Genomic DNA, 20,481 nt, shown 5'->3' on the forward strand with positions numbered 1-20,481 from the left:
GCAAGGATCAACTACAACAACCTTGGCAAAATTGAATAACATGTAAACAATCTGCCAGGAAATATTTTGTAGCAAAAGTAGAGCACGAAAATGACATGCTAGACTACTCCATAATTGCAAACAGGGGCGTGAATTGATAGACAATAACCATATGTTCAAAACACCCTTACTGAAGTATCTCAAAATATGCATGGATCTCTCTGTATCATCAAGTTTACATGGCATCAAAATAACAGCAGAACAGGGACTAAAATCAGCAACATCACGAAGCCTAGTTTACATGCTTGTGCTAGTCACCACATTGATCACAAAAAAACATGGTAAGCACCTATGTAAAGATGGCATGACATAGATCAAAACACATGTAGACATCAACCTCATAGGATGCACACATCAATCATGGTAAAAATGACAAATGAGCAAGTTCTGTTAACCGACAGCAGACAACATTGTGAAGCACTCTTGCAACAATGATTTAGGCATCAAGATGAGCTCAAATGAACATGATGCAATGGAATGAAATGAAGTACTCGTTGAGACGAACAATTCGACATATTACACGCACGAAACGGAGCTACGGATGTAGAGATATGATGCGATGAACATGGCATGATAATGCAAAATATTTCGGGACTTAAGGCGTTTTTCGGGGTCAACCTCGTTTCTGCACGGATTTCGAGGCAGTCGGAGAACTCGCCGGAGTTGATGGGGACGGTGGCTGGAGCTGCAGGAGAGGTCGGGGAGGCCCGGGGTGGACAGATCCGGGCCGGATCTCGCCGGATCCGACCGGATCCCGGCGCGGGGAGGCGGAGGAGGTCGCCGGCGGCGCGGGGCGAGGCCGGGCGCCGGAGCTCCGGGGCGGCGCGGAGACGCGCCACGGCGGCGGGGCACGCCGGCAGGGAGCGGGCGGCGGCGGGAGGCGGCAGGGCGAGGCCCCACGGGCTCGGGTCGACGGCAGGGCGAGACGCGGGGCGACACCCGCGGCGGCGGCGGGCGGCCGGGCGACGGAGTGGCGATCGAGCGGCGAGGACACCCAGGCGGCGGCGAGGCAAGCTCGGGGAGCGGGCGGCGGCGGCGGGGCGCCTGCGGGCGCGCGGCGGCGGCGGGGCGCCTGCGGGCGCGCGGCGGCGGCGGTCGGGCCTGGCGGGCCCGCGATGGGCCGCGGCGGGCTTCGGCGGCGCGCGGAGGAGAGAGAGGGAGGCGCGGGCTGAGGGATACGTGGCGCGACGCCAGTGGCTGCGGGGCGGCGGCGATTTCGTCCGGCGCGGCCGAACGTGTCCGGTGGCGGCGGGGGCGATTGATCTAGGGTTTCATCTGCGGAAAAATCCGGGGGGAGGTCCTATTTATAGATTCTGGGAGCTAGGAGAGTCCAAATGAGGAGCAGTTTTCGGCCACGCGGTCGTGATCGAACGACCGAGAGCATGGAGGGGAGTTAGATGGGTTTTGGGCTACTTTGGAAGGGTGTTGGGCTGCAAAGAGAAAGGGGGGTTTCGGGCTGCGCGGTTAACCGTTGGAGTATCAAACGGACTCCAAATGGCACGAAACTTGACAGGCGGTCTACCGGTGGTATACCAAGGCCACTTGGCAAGCCTCGGGCCATTCCGAGAACATTTAACACCCGCACACGAAACAAGGTCTGAGAGGGGCGATGGGGCACGCGCGAGAGGTCTGGACTCCGAACGGACAACGGAGAGAACCGGGAGGACCCGAACGGATGCAAGTTTTGAAAAACTTGCAGATGAAATGCAGATGATGACATGGCAAAATGCAACACGCAAGCAGCTGACATGGCAACGACGGCGAATAGCTGGCAGACACCTGGCGCATCGGATCCAGGGCGTTACAGAGGTCTTCGCTCAAATCAAGACATACCAAGTACCCATCACAAACTCATCTCCCTCGCATTACATTACTTGCCATTTGCCTCTCGTATTCCTCTCCCCCACTTCACCCTTGTCGTTTTATTTGCCCTCTCTTTCCCATTCTCCTCTCTCTTTCGCTTGCCTCTTGTGTGCTCGTGTGTCAGTTGTTTATCTCGTTATTATGGCTAGTCCTTTGTCCGCTCCTTTGTCTCCCGAGTTTGAAGTTCTTCACTTCAAGCAAAGACAAGGAGAAAACTTAAAAGATGCTTGGTATAGGATGATAGAATCTTATCGTAACTGTACCTTAGAGGTGAATTTTAGGATTTTACTTCACAATTTTTATGTTGGACTAGATATGTCTCACAGACAACTCTTGGATTGTATTGCCAAGGGTAACTTTATCAAAATTGATCCCAATGTTGCGCATGGAATCATTGAGGGAATAGTGGGAACACTATCTCAAAAATGGGTGCGCATCCTACCCAAGTTGAAACACAAGTTTTCGGAAAGATTTGCGAAGTAACATTTTTTTACAAAAATCTCTTGAACCCCTCAAGAGCATTAGCGGACATCTTCACCGCATGAATATGTTGATTACCCTTTGCAATAAGTGGTTGGATTCTTTAGATCTAAAATTTTTCGAATATGAAGGGAAACATAAAGAACCTCTCGGATTCGAGCATGACTCCGCTAAGAAATTAAAAATTAAAGATGGCAATACTTAGATCTATTCCCGCTTTTATGCCTAGCTAGGGGCGTTAAACGATAGCGCTTGTTGGGAGGCAACCCAGTTTTATTTTTGTTCCTTGCTTTTTTGCTTCTGTTTAGTAATAAATAATTAATCTAGCCTCTGGTTAGATGTGGTTTTATGTTTTAATTAGTGTTTGTGCCAAGTAGAACCTATAGGATCACCTTGGGTGAAAGTTAATTTGATTCTGCTGAAAGACAAAAACTTTGCGCTCACGATAAAAAACTCAATAAATCACAGAAATGTGATTTTGAGTTGATTCTTTTTGCAGTAGATCAATAGACAAATTAATTAGGACTTACTATTTTGGTAGGAGTTTTAAGGTTCCATAAGTATTCGAAAGTTACAGATTGCTACAGAATGTTCTGTTTTTGACGGATTCTGTTTTTAGTGTGTTGTTTGCTTATTTTGATGAATCTATGGCTAGTATCGAGGGGGGGGGTATGAACCATATAGAAGTTGGAATACAGTAGGTTTAACACCAATATAAATAAATAATGAGTTTATTACAGTACCTTAAGTGGTGGTTTTTCTTTCTTGCACTAACGGAGCTTATGAGATTTCTTGTTGAGTTTTGTGTTGTGAAATTTTCAAGTTTTGGGTAATTTGATGGACTATGGAATAAGGAGTGGCAAGAGCCTAAGATTGTGGATGCCCATGGCACGCCAAGATATTCAAGGATAACCAAAAGCCTAAGCTTGGGGATGCCCTGGAAGGCATCCCCTCTTTCGTCTTCGTCTATCGGTAACTTTACTTGGAGCTATATTTTTATTCGCCACATGATATGTGTTTTGCTTGGAGCGCCTTGTATGATATGAGTCTTTGCTTTTTAGATTAACACATTCATCCTTGTTGTACACACCTTTTGGGAGAAACCCACATGATTTAGAATTTATTAGAATACTCTATGTGCTTCACTTATATCTTTTGAGCTAGATAATTTTTGGTCTAGTGCTTCACTTATATCTTTTAGAGCACGGCAGTGGCTTAATTTTGTAGAAATTGTTGATCTCTCATGCTTCACTTATATTATTTTGAGAGTCTTTTAGAACAGCATGGTATTTGCTATGGTTACAAAATTGATCCTAGAATGATGAGCGTCCAAGTTGGGTATAATAAAAACTATCATAGAAAGTGAATTGGATGCTATGATCAATTTGATGCTTGATAATTTTTTTAAGATATGAGTATGGTGATATTAGAGTCATGCTAGTGGGGTAATTATGAATTTAAGGAATACTTGTGTTAAAGTTTGTGATTCCCATTGCATGCATGTATGGTGAACCGCTTTGTGATGAAGTTGGAGCACGATTTATTTATTGATTGTCTTCCTTATGAGTGGCGGTCGGGGACGAGCGATGGTCTTTTCCTATCAATCTATCCCCCTAGGAGCATGCGCGTAGTTCTTGGTTTTTGATGACTTGTAGATTTTTGCAATAAGGATATGAGTCATATCTTCCTCAAAACAGCCATCATACGTACCTATTATGGCATTTCCATAGACATTCCGAGATATATTGTCATGCAACTTTCCACCGTTCCGTTTATTATGTCACGCATCATCATTGTTATATTGCTCTTGCATGATCATGTAGTTGACATTATATTTGTGGCAAGTTCACCCTCATGATTTCCATACATGTCACTCTTGGTTCATTGCATATCCCGGTACACCGCCGGAGGCATTCATATAGAGTCATATCTTGTTCTAAGTATCGAGTTGTAATCTAGAGTTGTAAGTAAATAAAAGTGTGATGATCTTCATTATTAGAGCATTGTCCCAAATGAGGAAAGGATGATGGAGACTATGATTCCCCCACAAGTCGGGATGAGACTTCGGTCTTTACAAAAAAAAAGAGAGAGAACGGCCAAATAAAAAAATGCCAGATAAAAAAAATGAGAGAAAAAGAGAAAAGGGACAATGCTACTATCCTTTTACCACACTTGTGCTTCAAAGTAGCGCCATGATCTTCATAATAGAGAGTCTCCTATGTTATCACTTTCATATACTAGTGGGAATTTTTCATTATAGAACTTGGCTTGTATATTCCAATGATGGGCTTCCTCAAAACGCCCTAGATCTTCGTGAGCAAGCAAGTTGGATGCACACCCACTTAGTTTTTTTGTTGAGCTTTCATACATTTATAGCTCTAGTGCATCCGTTGCATGGCAATCCCTACTCACTCACATTGATATATATTAATGGGCATCTCCATAGCCCGTTGATACGCCTAGTTGATGTGAGACTATCTTTCTCTTTTTTGTCTTCTCCACAACCACCATTCTATTCCACATATAGTGCTATTTCCATGGCTCACGCTCATGTATTTCATGAAAGTTAAAAAGTTTGAGAATACTAAAGTATGAAACAATTGTTTGGCTTGTCATCAGGATTATGCATGATTAAATACTTTATGTGATCTAACATATAAAGCCTCCTAAAGTACCTGCCGATCTAGGGCCATCGCGGTTTCAAACCGATCCTGCTCGCAGGATATGCATGGGTGTCCACTGTCGGTGTACCTTCCATCGCTCTGGTGAAAATCTGTACGTTCGTTTTTGCATACGCTGCGTAATAAGGTCAGAGTTGATGACGGATGGGCCAGCCTTGCCCGTGGGCCAGCCTCGCAGCCACACGATGTGTGTGCCTGTTCCGGTGGAAAAAAGCAGCAGCGATGGAACATGGGTTGGCAGGAGCGATCGTGGGTTGGCAGGGCATTTTTTACCATTCTTCTAGCACCCAGCAGCAGCCCTTGCGCTTCAGCCGCGCTGGGCCCATGTGTCGGTCCCGTGGGTGGGCGTCGCTTTTTGTCCTGCTTGCTCCACTTTCCCCCAATCCGCTGCCTCCTCTTTCCCCGGCCTCCCCCAATCCCCGCCTTCTCTCCTCCTCCTCAATCCGTCGCCTCTCCCCCAAGCCGCCGCCCTCTCTCCTCCCCGTCTTTGGCCCCGCCCTCGCCAACTCCCGACGCTCCGCCGAGTGGAGAACCAGGAAGGAGGAGGGACGTGAAGTGGAGAAGAGGGGGTGCGCTAGAGAAGGAGCCAAGCCCGCAGGAGAGCACGGAGTGCCGGCGCGCCATGCCCGCCGCAGCTGCTCGTGGAGCTCCGGCATGTGCTGCACCATGGAGGCGCTCGTGGAGGTGCTCTCGCCTTCGGAACCACCTCGATCCGCGTCTGGAACCATCCTGCTCGTCTCCAACTTTTCCAGCTCACTGATGAGGACCTCGTCTCGGCCTCCCTACCAGCCCCATCCGTTAGAGCACAACGCCGCCTTCTGCCTCCCCATGCGAGGTCCTTGTTCTGATTCCTTCCTCTCTTGATTAATTTCATTCTATTTCATTTCTAGGGTTTGATGTCGAGGAGGTTCGGTTCCTACACCAATGGTTACAGCGGGCTCTGCTGCAGGTATGCTTATCCTCTCCACCACTCTTTTCCATCTCTCTCCTAATGATTCATTTTTTTGTGCTCATGGAGTGCTTGATGAATTGCTTGCAGGAAGCAGGGTCTAATGATGTACAATTTTGCAGCTGCTGGTTTAGTTGTTCAAATGGGAGCTTCGTAGGGGCATGCCCTCAATTCCATTACCTTTCTAGATTGTTGTTTCGTTGTTGATGCAATACTCAGTTTGGTGGTTTCCTTTTGTTTTTGCTGCAGGGAGTGGAAGTTTTAGAATGCTGCGGACAGGTTGAGAGCAATAGATGTTTTTTAAGTCCTAGGTGAGCACTCCAGGTTCTGTGAATTTTTCCTTCACATTACTGCAGTATTTTCATACTTCAAGGAAATATAAATGAGATGGTTTCTCTCTCCCAGATTGTTACTACTAAGAATGGAATTCCAGAAGAGATACTTTTGGTGTTGTATTATTACCTCTCGTATCTGATAGATAACACAAAGTTATCAGTTTAGTTGGAAAAAGAGAAAGTCCAGATCAATTGTGAGGATATGATCATTGGCATACTTACCCCCCGACCTGATGATGCCTCATTTCTTCAGAATTTGAGGCTATTCTTGATATGCCGAGGTAGGTCCGGCTATCGAGTCAATAATTATATTTTGTAGTGTGTGATGATACATTAATAATCACACTTGAATGTGTTACCTAAACCTGTCTTGCTTTTGTATTTCATCCTCCTTTGAACCATCCAATGACCTGTGCACTACAAATCATAAGTGTGAGGTGTACAGAAACCTGCACCTTATATTCCTGTCTTGCTTTTGTATTATATCCCCCTTTGAACCATCTGACGACTTGTGCACTACAAATGAGATGTGTGAGGTGTACAGAAACCTGCACTTCATATTTCTTACATTCCTGTTTTATTTAATGTCTGAGCCTCTTTATATTGCTTACACCTGTGATTTATCTAATCTCTGAGCAAGTGTGGCTGTGTATAATTGAGTTAGTAAGCCCAGTTGTTTGAAGAAGCAATTTGCATTCCAGATTTTAGGATTGTCCTAATTCTTCTATCCATTTTTGATTTGCCCCTGCCATTGTAGAAGTATGAGTGGGTTGACTTTTCTTGATGTGTATTTTATACAACGAGCAACTACCTTGCGCCGTCTTTCAACCGCCAACAATCCCATGACCCTGCATCAGGTCAGAAAAATATTCAATAATTATTTCTTATGCAGGGTCATTGGATTGTTGGCTTCAGACATACTATACTGTTGGGCTTCAAGCATACTTCAGTTCTAAACTTATCCCTTTTCCCTTCATTTTTCTAAGACTGTACTGTTGGGCATTAAGTAGGAGTAGTTACTTATACTAAGGAGCAGATATGTATGACATGTTAATTTCACTTATTTTTGGAACGAAGATCTCACTTAATTTATATTAGTCCTTGACGTCTGTGTTCTTTATTGTGCAAAATTGTTCCTTTCTGGGTAGATGAAAGTGTAGATTCCACCAAAGGAAGATTTAGTAGGCTTTCTGTTACATGTTGCTAAAAGTAAATGAATCGAATTCTTTCTGTTTTGGTTCAGGACAATTTGATTTTGGGAGGACAAAGGTCAGGCAAGGATGAGAATGGGATACCAGATTACAACGATGGAGGCTCGGACATGGATCTGCTCATGCTCTCAGCGGGAATACTGGATGTTCTCGAAGCTTTGCCATACACACGTGCTACTTTTGGCACTTGTGTGGGCTCCAGTTTGTGTCAATGCAATTTGCATCTATCAGCGGATTATGTCGATCAGGTTTGGTTATTGGCATACAGGTATGTTTGTGTATGGATGTCACAAAATTGTTATGCAGAAAATAAGAGTGTAGTACATTTCAGAGATACAAGTGATCTTGTTCAGTTTAGTCAGAGCACATGCAAACAAGTAGTTCCGGGTGGAGGCCTTCCACTTGCTTTTGCTAGCTATATGAAATAGACTGAACCTGAACCTAACTACGATTGGATGTCTAAGCTGAATTGTTGCATCCGTAGACATGGAATTATGGATCAATTTTAGCTCTCAAGAACTGCATACTTATGGTCCTATGTAATCCCAATTTATTCAGGCCAGCATCCCAAAAGTTCACTAATGAACAAAGCAACATCACGCAGAATCTAAGTTTTAGGCCAGGTTACTAATCAATCTTTTCCCTTCTCTCTATTTAATTTTAACATTGCACAATTATTTATTCCCTGTTTGTAGCTTACACTGAAATCTAAGCTCGTGTGCATGTATGTATTATGAACCAGCCCTGTCCATTGCCTTACTGGATACATAAGTCTCTCCATTGCTGTTGTCGGATGGGTTTACGTTTGCTGTTACTTTCTGTCTTGGTTAGGAACCAGGTTGTATAATGCACCAATGCTGCTTTCTGATGACGACGGCAATGCCAAACGCACCATCACCTGAGGTAGTTCTGTCTATATCTCATTTACTTATCATGATATGTACCTAGAAGTTATTCATATTGGTTTCTTAGGACCGCCTTCAAGAGCATGCTGAAGAATCACAACAAAAACTCCCCAGTGATAGTGCCACTCCATGAGACATCCATATCAAACTGAAACTCAATTTCCTCGCATTAGCCAAAGCATGCCATCACATATTTTTTGCTGTTGTTTTGGAACTATTTCAGTATGGGTGAGTTCTTTTTTTTAAGTGTACTCTATATGTTGGTGACTTATTTTTTTAGTTGATTGTTCTTTTACAAAATTGAGCAAAAAGAAAAGAACAAAGAAAAAATTGTTTAGCTAGATAGGCAAAGCCGCTGATGTTTACTTGTTGTTTGCTGTAGACCCTTGATGGGCCATGCTTTTCTCTGCTTTTTGCGTTCCTGGACTGTAAGAAATCTTGTGGATGTGCTCTCTATTTTCCTGTTACTTTCTCTGCCACTCACATTTAAATTTGCTAATATATTAGTTTTTCAACATGACGTATACATATCCAAGGATGAAGTGAAGAAGAAGAATTGGGATTGTCAATTGTGTATTTGCAATTGTACAGATCCGAGGTGCTATACTTATCTGCATTTAAATTTGCTTTTTCTTGGAACTATTGGCATGTAGAGGAGGCTGTGTTTTATTTGGTGGTCCGTTAGGCATATAAGTAACTGGTTTTGCCTTTTTCACAAAACAAGCTGAGCTTCTGGTGTATATGGGCCCAGCTCCATGTTTTTATTGCCAAAAAAATAATTAAGTACCATGTTAAATGTGCTGGTTCACATGCCAATTGGTCCTGTTCTTGAGGCCTTAATCTTAATATCCTATCTGAATATTCCTTTTATGACAATTCATAGGTCTATGCGATTGGCGGGGAAGGAACCATGAGAGGAGCAGTGGCGATATTCAAAGAGATTAAACGGCATGGTTTGAGGATATCCATTACATGGATCCCCAAAACTGTGGACATCGGCATCATAGACAGGTCGTTTGTGTTCCAAACTGCAGTGGAGATTACTCAGCATGCGATCAACCGGCACATGTGGAGGCTGTGAGCGCTGTGAATGGCATTGGTCTTGTCAAACTTACGGGAAGGAGCACATGACACATTACTCTTCATGCCACCCTGAGCAGCCGAGATGTTGACTGCTGTGAATCTTGAGATTGATTTCCACGTTGAAGGGAAGGGAAGCCTGTTTGAGTTCCTGTATGAACGGATAAAGAAGAAGGGGCATGTTGTGGTCGTTGTTGCTGAAGGTGCTGATCAGGAGTTAATACCCCGGACTGATGACCCAACAGAGTTAACTTAATCTGAACCTCCTCTGTTTCCGCTATATATCCCTAATTTTCTGAACTTAACAACTGAACAACATTATATATTAGATTAGCACACAAGTGAACTGGAAATCATTTTATTCAGATTGTTGGTACCCTCAGTGTAAAATTATTCCTTATTGGTTGGGGATTTGGAGACGTAGTATCTGGTTGATGAAGGATTTTTATCTCCTAAGCTTCACACATTCTCTTCCATCCAACACAACCGGCACGGTCAAGTGGTGTAGTAGTTGATGGTCGACAGCTAACATCAAGGCACCGCCTTAATTTAGGCGGAAAGACCACAGCTCTTCCATCTACACAAGGTTTGTTGGTTTCAGCCCTGGTATATTTAGTTACAACCAAGAAATTATTTATTAAGGAGCTTTGGTTGTAACTGAAATTCACTGCAAAACTGCATATGGAAACATACAATATTTTTCTCTCTTAACTCACCTCAAAGTAAAGGACTTCTGGAGATAAAATTATTGATTGGTAGGGCCTCGGTTTATTAACTATTATATATTTTTAGAAGCTGAATGCCAAATCATATGTTGTTTCTTCTTTGGGATGAAACAAATCATACGTGTGGCATCGACTAAGACCGTAGTCTGATCATACAAGGCCTTATTGATTGCTGATTCTACTTCCATAGTCTGATATATTCGAGGTGCAGCCAAGATCAGGCGAGAGGACGATGTTTTGGTTGTTTCGACAGAAAATCCTACTGGCTGAAGCTCAAAGACTGAAGCCCCTATCCCAGTGTTAAAAACTTCAATCAACCCGTAGTTAAAGCTGGAATCAAGTAGAGCAGTGGCTACTCCGAAAACTCTTGTTCTGATCAGATTGGCTAGGATTCGTATCGTCCCTTTCCAGCTATGACAGATGGTATACTGCATACTAATGAGGATAGATGATTTATGTTGATGAAATATTTTAGATAGTGACACCGAAGTGTTATTCTATGGATAGTCTTCAAATTTCTTTTGCATTTTTTCCGTGCAAAGATATATATTAACGGACAAACAGTGCATACATGTTACCCTTTTGTCCGCGAAGGCGTATTAGCATGCCTAGCTGCCAAGTATAAATAGTATGTGCATCACTCAGTAATAGAGCATCCTGGTGAAATAGAGTATCTCAGAAAAATAAATGCTGATGTGTGCTGATACGTTGCTAAACCTACATGATATGAACTCACTTCTCTTTATTAATTGTTGGTTTACTTCGGTGCCCTGCAATGTCACTCCTAGGAATGTTAGAGCAACTCCAACACGCCGACCCAAACTGCCCACCCGTGTTCGTTTGGATCGAAACTGGCACAATTCGCGGCTCGACGCGCCGACGCAAACGGACGAGCGTCCGCTCTTTGTAATGTCTGTGCGCGGCCCATTTCAGACCCAAATTCGGGCCGGATTTGCGTCGGCGCGGACACAGCGTGTATGCGTGCGATGCACGCCCTTGCCAACCCCTTGGACCACCAGTCTATGGTACATCCACCCCCATTTCCCTTCCTTCCCCAGAAAACCTCCCGCCCGCTTGCTCTCCCGGCCACTTGCCATGGGCGACGCGTCAAACCCCGACGACGTCGTCGACCTCGCCGCGTCGTCCGCAAAAAGGGGGCGCCGCCCAAGAAGGTGCTAATGGACGTGCGACGGGTCGTTCCACCAAGAGGGCTGGCCGGAGGCAGGTGCATGCCGACAAGCTGGAAGCTGCGGCGGGCGCCGCTGCCCAACAGAAGGCCGCCAAAAGAAGAGTAAATGAAGGCCTACATGGAGATGCGAGCGAAGAAGCTCGAGATAGTGGCGGAGATGCGAGCGAAGAAGATCGAGATTGAGGCGAAGATGCACGCGACGAAGCTAGAGATGGAGACAGACATGCAAGCGAAGAAGCTAGAGATCGAGGCTGTCAAAGCCAAGACCAAAACAAAAGAAGTGGCGCTCCCTTGCATGATGGAGGTGAAGATCATTACTGTGCACTTGAGCACGGTGTCCCCGAGAAAGAGGCCTTGGTTTGAGAAGATGCAGAGGGAGATGCTCAAGCTTGATGATTGATCTATGACGGAGAGCGCCATCTTTTTTATATGCCGACAAGTGTGCCAGCATGCCCACAACCAAGATGTATGGCGTGCTTGAACCACCTTTTTTGTGTGTGTTGGCAAGTGTGATAGCATGAGCCACATTTTGTTTTTTAGGCTTGCATGTATGTTGGCTGCAGGCATGGCCGCCGGCATGAACTATGGGCGCTAGCATGGCCGTTGGTATGATTTCAATGAAAAATAAGTATTTATTAAGTTGGTTCTTGATCAATATCATATGCATGGTTTAAATACTTGCTCGCTCTCGCCTTTTGCGCCATGGACGCAACAAGTCACCTAGCATGAACAAAGGACAAGCATATGCTTTCGCCTTCAAATGCATTTCCAAGAGACTGCACCTCATCATGTACTCAATATAAGCAAGTTGCAAGATCTCCTTGCTATATAACTTAATATTAGTATAAATGCCTACCAAGACTTCTGTGTTTATCATCCTTTTGGATCTTATGTAATCCCCTAAGATCATCTTCTGCATTTAACTATCGGTTATTTATTGCTTAGACTGTTGTGTGATATGCTTTTGAAACAACCATAATAAAAGAAATATATGCTCATTCTTACAATACTTGGCTTGCATTCGGCCTTTGCGCCATTGGCGCAACGGGTCATCTAGTGAAGATAGAGCATAGCCAGACTATATGATTTTGTAGGGATAGCTTTCTTTAGCCATGATATTTTGAGAAGACATGATTACTTTGTTAGTATGCTTGAAGTATTATTGTTTATCATGTCAATATGAACTTTTATTTTGAATCATTTGGATCTGAACATTCATGCCACAATAAAGAAAATTACATTGAGAATTATGCTAGGTAGCATTCCACATCAAAATTCTATTTTTATCAATTACCTACTCGAGGGCGAGCAGGAATTAAGCTTGGGGATGCTTGATACGTCTCCAACGTATCTATAATTTTTGATTGTTCCATGCTATTATATTACCCGTTTTGGATGTTTATGGGCTTTACTTTATACTTTTATATCATTTTTGGGACTAACCTACTAACCGGAGGCCCAGCCCGAATTGCTGTTTTTTTTGCCTATTTTAGTGTTTCGAAGAAAAGGAATATCAATCGGAGTCCAAACGGTATGAAACCTTCGGGAGTGATATTTTTGGAACAAATGCAAACTAGGAGACTTGGAGTGGACGTCAAGCAACGAACGAGGCAGCCACGAGGGTGCCCAGCGCGCCCAAAGGGGGAGGATGCGGCCCCACCCTCGTGGGCCCCACCCTCGTGGGCCCCTCGAGCATCCACCGACCTACTTCTTCCTCCTATTTATATCTACGTAACCCGAAACCATTCAGGAGCACCATGAAAACCAAATTCCACCACCGCAACCTTCTGTATCCGCGAGATCCCATCTTTGAGCCTTCACCGGCGCTTCGCCGGAGGGGGAATCGACCACGGAGGGCCTCTACATCATCTCTAAGGCCTCTCCGATGAGTTGTGAGTAGTTTACCACAGACCTTCGGGTCCACAGTTATTAGCTAGATGGCTTCTTCTCTCTCTTTGATTCTCAATACAAAGTTCTCCTTCCTCTTCTTGGAGATCTATTCGATGTAACTCTTTTTGCGGTGTGTTTGTCGAGATCCGATGAATTGTGGGTTTATGATCAAGTTTATCTATGAGAAATATTTGAATGTCCTCTAAATTCTTTTATGTATGATTGGTTATCTCTGCAAGTCTCTTCGAATTATCAGTTTGATTTGGCCTACTAGATTGATCTTTCTTGCAATGGGAGAAGTTCTTAGCTTTGGGTTCAATCTTGCGGTGTCTTTTCCCAGTGACAGCAGGGGCAGCAAGGCATGTATTGTATTGTTGCCATCGAGGATAAAAAGATGGGGTTTATATCATATTGCTTGAGTTTATCCCTCCACATCATGTCATCTTGTTTAATGCGTTGCGCTATTCTTATGAACTTAATACTCTAGATGCAGGCAGGAGTCGGTCGATGTGTGGAGTAATAGTAGTAGATGCAGAATCGTTTCGATCTACTTGCTGCGGACATGATGCTTATATACATGATCATGCCTAGATATTCTCATAACTATGCACTTTCCTATCATTTGCTCGACAGTAATTTGTTCACCCACCGTAATAATTTTGCTATCTTGAGAGAAGCCTATAGTGAAACCTATGGCCCCTGGGTCTATCTTTTATCATACGAGCTTTCCATCTACTTTTATTTGCATCTTTTATTTTCCAATCTATATCATAAAAATACCAAAAATATTTATCTTATCTTATTATCTCTATCAGATCTCACTTTCGCAAGTTACCGTGAAGGGATTGACAACCCCTTTATCGCATTTTTTGCGAGGTTCTTGTTTGTTTGTGTAGGCGCGTGGGACTTGGGAGGAGCCTCCTACTAGATTGATATCTTGGTTCTCAAAACTGAGGGAAATACTTACGCTACTTTGCTGCATCACCCTTTCCTCTTCAAGGGAAAAACCAACGCATGCTCAAGAGGTAGCAATGATACGGCTGACCAACCACCGCGTGTCCGAGATAAAGCGGCGTATCAGGCCGAACACCAGCCTGCACCCCGTCGCCGAACAAATAGAAACACAAAAGCTCGGGGATACACACATGACCTGGGTATGACTTGGAAAACAAAGCAGGACAACCCAGATCGATCTACGGATCACGGGGGCGCGCCCCAACGCGCGACGACGACCGCCACGCCGGATATACTAAATACAAACCTGTCCGGGCCGAATACAGCACACCAGCTCCATCCGAACTGCGTCGCAACGTAGCCTGACATAGAAGCGCCGCACACCCCCTATGCTTCACTGATGAAGTAATGGAACATGAATTCCCAGAAGGGTTTAAACCCGTAAACATCGAATCTTATGATGGGACAACAGATCCCGCGGTATGGATCGAATACTTCCTTCTCCGCATTGATATGGCTTGCGGTGATGATCTTCATGCCATCAAATATCTCCCGCTAAAACTCAAGGGACCAGCTCGGCACTGGTTGAACAGTCTGCCCGAAAACTCTATTGGCAGTTGGGAGAACCTGGAAGACGCATTCCTTGCCAACTTCCAGGGCACTTATGTCCGACCTCCGGACACTGATGACTTAAGTCATATAATCCAACAGCCCGGAGAGTCAGCCAGGAAATTCTGGACTCGGTTCTTAACTAAAAAGAACCAAATCTTCGACTGTCCGGATGCCGAAGCCCTATCGGCCTTTAAGCATAACATCTGTGACGAATGGCTTGCCTGACACCTCGGACAAGAGAATCCGAGATCCATGGCAGCCCTTACGACGCTTATGACCCACTTCTGTGTGGGCGAGGACAGCTGGCTAGCTCGTAGCAACAGCACCTCAAGTAAACCTGGAACTTCTAAAATCCAGAGATAACAACAGCAAGCCCCGACACAGCAAACACAAGCGTTGAAACAACGGCGATAGCACCGAAGACACGGCTGTCAACGCCGGATTCAGCGGCTCTAAGACCGGTCAAAGGAAGAAACCATTCAAAAGAAACAATCCGGGCACGTCCAGTGCGCAAGATCGGTACCGATCTCTCAAGGATCAAACCCACCAAAACCACCTTTAAAGGTGTCATACCAGGTGTTGAGGCCTGTTGTATAGGCTCAGTCACTTTGGAAGTGGTCTTCGGATCCCCGGATAATTTCCGTAACAAAGAGTTAATCTTTGATATCGTCCCTTTCCACAGCGGCTATCACGCACTGCTCGGACGAACCGCATTTGCTCGATTCAATGTGGTGCCACACTACGCTTATCTTAAGCTTAAGATGCCCGGTCCACGTGGCATCATAACAGTAAATGGAAACACGAAACGCTCCCTCCGTACCGAAGAGCACACCGCCGCCCTAGCAGCAGAAGCACAAAGCAGCCTCTTTCAGTCGAACCTCAATTCGACGGCCAAGCTCCCGGACACTGTCAAAAGAGTCCAAAATACCCTGCCGCAGGATAGCCCAGCTCGTCAAGAGCTCAACTAACCAGTTCAGCGACAGAGAGAGGCACAGCTAGGTTGTGTCCCACAATGCGGCTCAACCGCTCCGGGACACACAAACATTTTTTACATTTTCTTTTCAGGTTCATTTTTGTTTAGGCCATCACTGGCGACCTGGCGACCGGACCTATGAAGGGACGGACATACCAAGGAGGGAAACAGCTCGAACATGCAAGGGAATCCCTAGATATTCCCCCTTGATGATCATCCTTTTATTCTCTGGATCCGCATACAACTCCCCCTGGTCTCAGCTGGTTCTAAAGTCATATTTCTTTTTATCGCACTACTTGTACCCATACACTTTGATGTATTATTCAATTACAATATGCGGCTTGATATGACGTTCACTTGTTGTTCTTCTTTATTGATATTTTTTGTCAAGTAGCAGCCGTACACTCTGGTACGCCTTAATACGCCAGGGGCTTCGTTGTACCCATAATACGACAAGAAAGTCCGAACACCTTCACGGTCGTTCGGCACCCCGAACTTATAGCATTATATGCATCGGCTTCGAATCATGTCTTGGGTCAATAGTTGGGTTGCCCGGCTCCTGTGCTTGCTACCCTATGTTCCGCTATATCGGCTAGGGTAGTAAAGGGAGAACTACTGCGATTGTGTCCCAGTTCTTCCGGACGAGCACCTCATTAGAGAAAGCCAAAAACTGACTGTCATGATGCGGCGAGAGCTGGTCAGCTGTTCGAGAGGTCATAAAATCTTTAGCAATTTATTCCTCATTATGCGACAACTAATGCATCATGCGATGGATCGGTTCTTATCCGATCAGGTGTTTATAGAACCCCAAGTTTGGTCTTCCGAACACTAGGGGCTGCGCCTACCTTTCTTTTGTCAAACTCCTATGGCTAAGTGAGGGTGATAAAGCCTTATAGTCTGATTGCCTGGTTCGTTGCGCTAAACACCTCCTTCAAGGACCCAAAATTGGGGTAAAGAGTGTTTAGATTTATCCCGAACACCCCAGCACTTCCTATGTGGGGGCAGAAGCCGACGACTGGCCAACTCTCAGAATTAATATAAAAACGGTCGCACAGGAGGTAAATTTTTTAAATAACAAGCATTATATTACATAACGACCTTGTTCCATATTACACCACATGATAACATGAATGTATTCATGGGAATATAATATCCTTGGCACATTGCTCCGCCACAAGGCGGGATCCCTTCAGGACACTGTCATAATACAACTCGGGCTTGCGGTGCTCCTTCCCTGCAGGCGGTCCTTCGATCATCAGCTTTACAGCATCCATCTTCGCCCAGTGCACCTTGGCGCGGGCAAAAGCCATTCGCGCACCTTCAATACAGATCGACCGCTTGATGGCGTCAAGCCGAGGGCAGGCACTAATGAGCCGCTTCACGATCCCGAAGTAGCTGCTGGGAATCACCTCGGTGGGCCACAGCTAGATAATCAAATCCTTCATGGCTAGTTCGGCCGCCCTATGCAGCTCGACCAGCTGTTTCAGCTGATCGATAAAGGGCGTTGGATGTTCTGGCGCAAGATATTGCGACCAGAACAGCTTCTCCGTAGAGCTCCCTTCTTCGGCTCAGTAGAATTGTGCGGCATCAGATACGCTGCGCGGCAGATCCGCAAACGCCCCCGGAGAACTCTGAATTCGGGTCAGTGAAAGGAATCTTTCCTTCGCATACTTGCTTTTCATAGAAAAAGCCTTACCTGTCGCGATCTTTTCGGCCTCCTGGATTTCTTGGAGGGCGCCTTGGGCTTCGCCCCGGGCATCGTGTGTGACTTGACGAGCCTTGATGAGTTCAGATTCTTTATCCGTCAAACTCTGCTCCAAGGTCTCGCACCTCCTCACGGCCTCTTGGAGCTCTTGTTGAACTTCAATGACCCTGGCCTCGTGCTTTTCACGAATGCCCTGCTCCTTGGTTGCCTTCTTCTCGGCCTCAACCACTGCCTTCCTAAGATCCTCGACTTTGGTCATCGCTCCTAATACACATCACGACATTTTTTTCGTCGCATTCAATCATTCATTCGTACTGAATGCAAACAAGGTTTTGCATACCTTGGTTATCCTCCAACTGCTTCTTCACTTGGCCGAGCTCTTTTTCGGCCCGCTCCAGACTCTGCTTCAGTCCGGAGACTTCTGCAGTATGAGAGGTGGCAGTCAATAAAGGCGCCTGCTTAGACAAAAAAAGGTATTGCATGGTAAGTCTCCTGCGAGCATATATTTGATCCTATGTCTGGCTTTTCTTTTCGAACACCGAACAGTGTATCAGGGGCTACTATCTATACTATGACACTCTTTAAACCTCACAACTTACCACAAAACATGTTAGAAGGCTGGTGCAGGCTTCAGCCAGCTCGCTTTCGGCAGACTGAATCTTCTCAATCACCACACCCATAAGGGCATAGTGTTCTTCAATGATGGAAGCGTTCTTCAGCGCTGCTGATAAGGTATCCGACACCTCTGGCTGAACAGAGGTCGCCGGTGGAACAGGCGCACCCCCTTCTGTTAAAGGAGGTTGCCTGCCTGAATTCGAAGCCGTGTTGGTCTCCGGAACTATGTCCGGCTGGGGGCCGAATGAAGGAAATATGCCCTAGAGGCAATAATAAAGTTATTATTTATTTCCTCATATCATGATAAATGTTTATTATTCATGCTAGAATTGTATTAACCGGAAACATAATACATGTGTGAATACATAGACAAACATATAGTCACTAGTATGCCTCTACTTGACTAGCTCATTAATCAAAGATGGTTATGTTTCCTAACCATAGACATGTGTTGTCATTTGATTAATGGGATCACATCATTAGGAGAATGATGTGATTGACATGACCCATTCCGTTAGCCTAGCACTTGATCGTTTAGTATATTGCTATTGCTTTCTTCATGACTTATACATGTTCCTGTAACTATGAGAATTATGCAACTCCCGTTTACCGGAGGAACACTTTGGGTACTACCAAATGTCACAACGTAACTGGGTGATTATAAAGGAGTACTACAGGTGTCTCCGAAGGTACATGTTGAGTTGGCGTATTTCGAGATTAGGTTTTGTCACTCCGATTGTCGGAGAGGTATCTCTGAGCCCTCTCGGTAATGCACATCATTATAAGCCTTGCAAGCAATGTGACCAAATGAGTTGGTTACGGGATGATGCATTACGGAACGAGTAAAGAGACTTGCCGGTAATGAGGTTGAACTAGGTATTGGATACCGACGATCAAATCTCGGGCAAGTAACATACCGATGACAAAGGGAACAATGTATGTTGTTATGCGGTTTGACCGATAAAGATCTTCGTAGAATATGTAGGAACCAATATGGGCATCCAGGTTCCGCTATTGGCTATTGACCGAGAATAGTTCTAGGTCATGTCTACATAGTTCTCGAACCCGTAGGGTCCGCACGCTTAACGTTACGATGACAGTTTTATTATGAGTTTATAAGTTTTGATGTACCGAAGTTTGTTCGGAGTCCCGGATGTGATCACGGACGTAACGAGGAGTCTCGAAATGGTCGAGACATAAAGATTGATATATTGGAAGCCTATATTTGGACATCGGAATTGTTTCGGGTGAAATCGGCATTTTACCGGAGCACCGGGAGGTTACCGGAACCCCCCCGGGGGGTTATTGGGCCTACATGGGCCTCGAGGGAGAAGAGGGAAGGAAGCAGGGGGGGCCGCGCGTCCCTCCCCTTGCTAGTCCGAATAGGACAAGGGAAGGGGGGCGGCGCCCCCCCTTTCCTTCCCCTCTTCCTCCTCTTTCCCCCCTTCTCCTATTCCAACTAGGAAAGAAGGGAGTCCTACTCCCGGTGGGAGTAGGACTCCCCCCTTGGCGTGCCCTCCTTGGCCGGCCGCCTCCTCCCCCCTGGCTCCTTTATATACGGGGGCGAGGGGCACCCCATAGACACACAAGTTGATCTACGGATCGTTCCTTAGCCGTGTGCGGTGCCCCCCTCCACCATATTCCACTTCAGTCATATCGTCGCGGAGTTTAGGCGAAGCCCTGCGCCGGTAGAAACATCATCATCGTCACCACGCCGTCGTGCTGACGGAACTCATCCCCGAAGCTTTGCTGGATCGGAGCCTGGGGATCATCATCGAGCTGAACGTGTGCTGAACTTGGAGGTGCCATACGTTCGGTGCTTGGATCGGTCGGATCGTGAAGACGTACGACTACATCAACCGCATTGTGCTAACGCTTCCGCTTACGGTCTACGAGGGTATGTGGACAACACTCTCCCCTCTTGTTGCTATGCCATCACCATGATCTTGCGTGTGCGTAGGAATTTTTTTGAAATTACTACGTTCCCCAACAGTGGCATCCGAGCCTAGGTTTTATGCGTTGATGTTATATGCACGAGTAGAACACAAGTGAGTTGTGGGCGATACAAGTCATACTGCTTACCAGCATGTCATACTTTGGTTCGGCGGTATTGTGAGATGAAGCGGCCCGGACCGACATTACGCGTACGCTTACGCGAGACTGGTTTCACCGTTACGAGCACTCGTGCTTAAAGGTGGCTGGCGGGTGTCTGTCTCTCTCACTTTAGCTGAATCGAGTGTGGCTACGCCCGGTCCTTGCGAAGGTTAAAACAGCA

At 45.6% G+C, this 20,481-nt stretch overlaps 1 protein-coding gene across 28 annotated transcripts; it reads left to right on the top strand.

The window, feature by feature from the left end:
- The first annotated feature begins 5,417 nt into the window (after window positions 1-5,417).
- Window positions 5,418-9,982, top strand: LOC123112751 (uncharacterized). Of its 28 annotated transcripts, XR_006455670.1 has the most exons (8): window positions 5,429-5,860; window positions 5,954-6,012; window positions 6,103-6,165; window positions 6,262-6,323; window positions 7,591-7,826; window positions 8,390-8,461; window positions 8,971-9,061; window positions 9,347-9,982. XR_006455670.1 is itself a non-coding variant. In XM_044533832.1 (7 exons), exons 3-7 carry the CDS (start codon window positions 7,109-7,111, stop codon window positions 9,375-9,377), a joined length of 477 nt encoding a protein of 158 aa, XP_044389767.1. In that variant the 5' UTR covers window positions 5,418-6,012; window positions 6,103-6,323; window positions 6,418-7,108; the 3' UTR covers window positions 9,378-9,982. The 28 variants fall into 28 exon arrangements, 8 of the variants coding, with proteins under 8 accessions (XP_044389767.1, XP_044389762.1, XP_044389761.1 ...); XM_044533832.1 differs by adding an exon at window positions 6,418-7,204 and having other exon boundaries at window positions 5,418-6,012; window positions 6,103-6,323; window positions 7,591-7,806; window positions 9,000-9,061; XM_044533827.1 differs by lacking the exon at window positions 8,971-9,061 and adding an exon at window positions 6,418-7,204 and having other exon boundaries at window positions 5,427-6,012; window positions 7,591-7,806.
- Window positions 9,983-20,481: the final 10,499 nt, after the last annotated feature.

The sequence above is a fragment of the Triticum aestivum genome, chromosome 5B (assembly GCF_018294505.1).
Source record: "Triticum aestivum cultivar Chinese Spring chromosome 5B, IWGSC CS RefSeq v2.1, whole genome shotgun sequence".
Lineage (NCBI taxonomy): Eukaryota > Viridiplantae > Streptophyta > Magnoliopsida > Poales > Poaceae > Triticum > Triticum aestivum.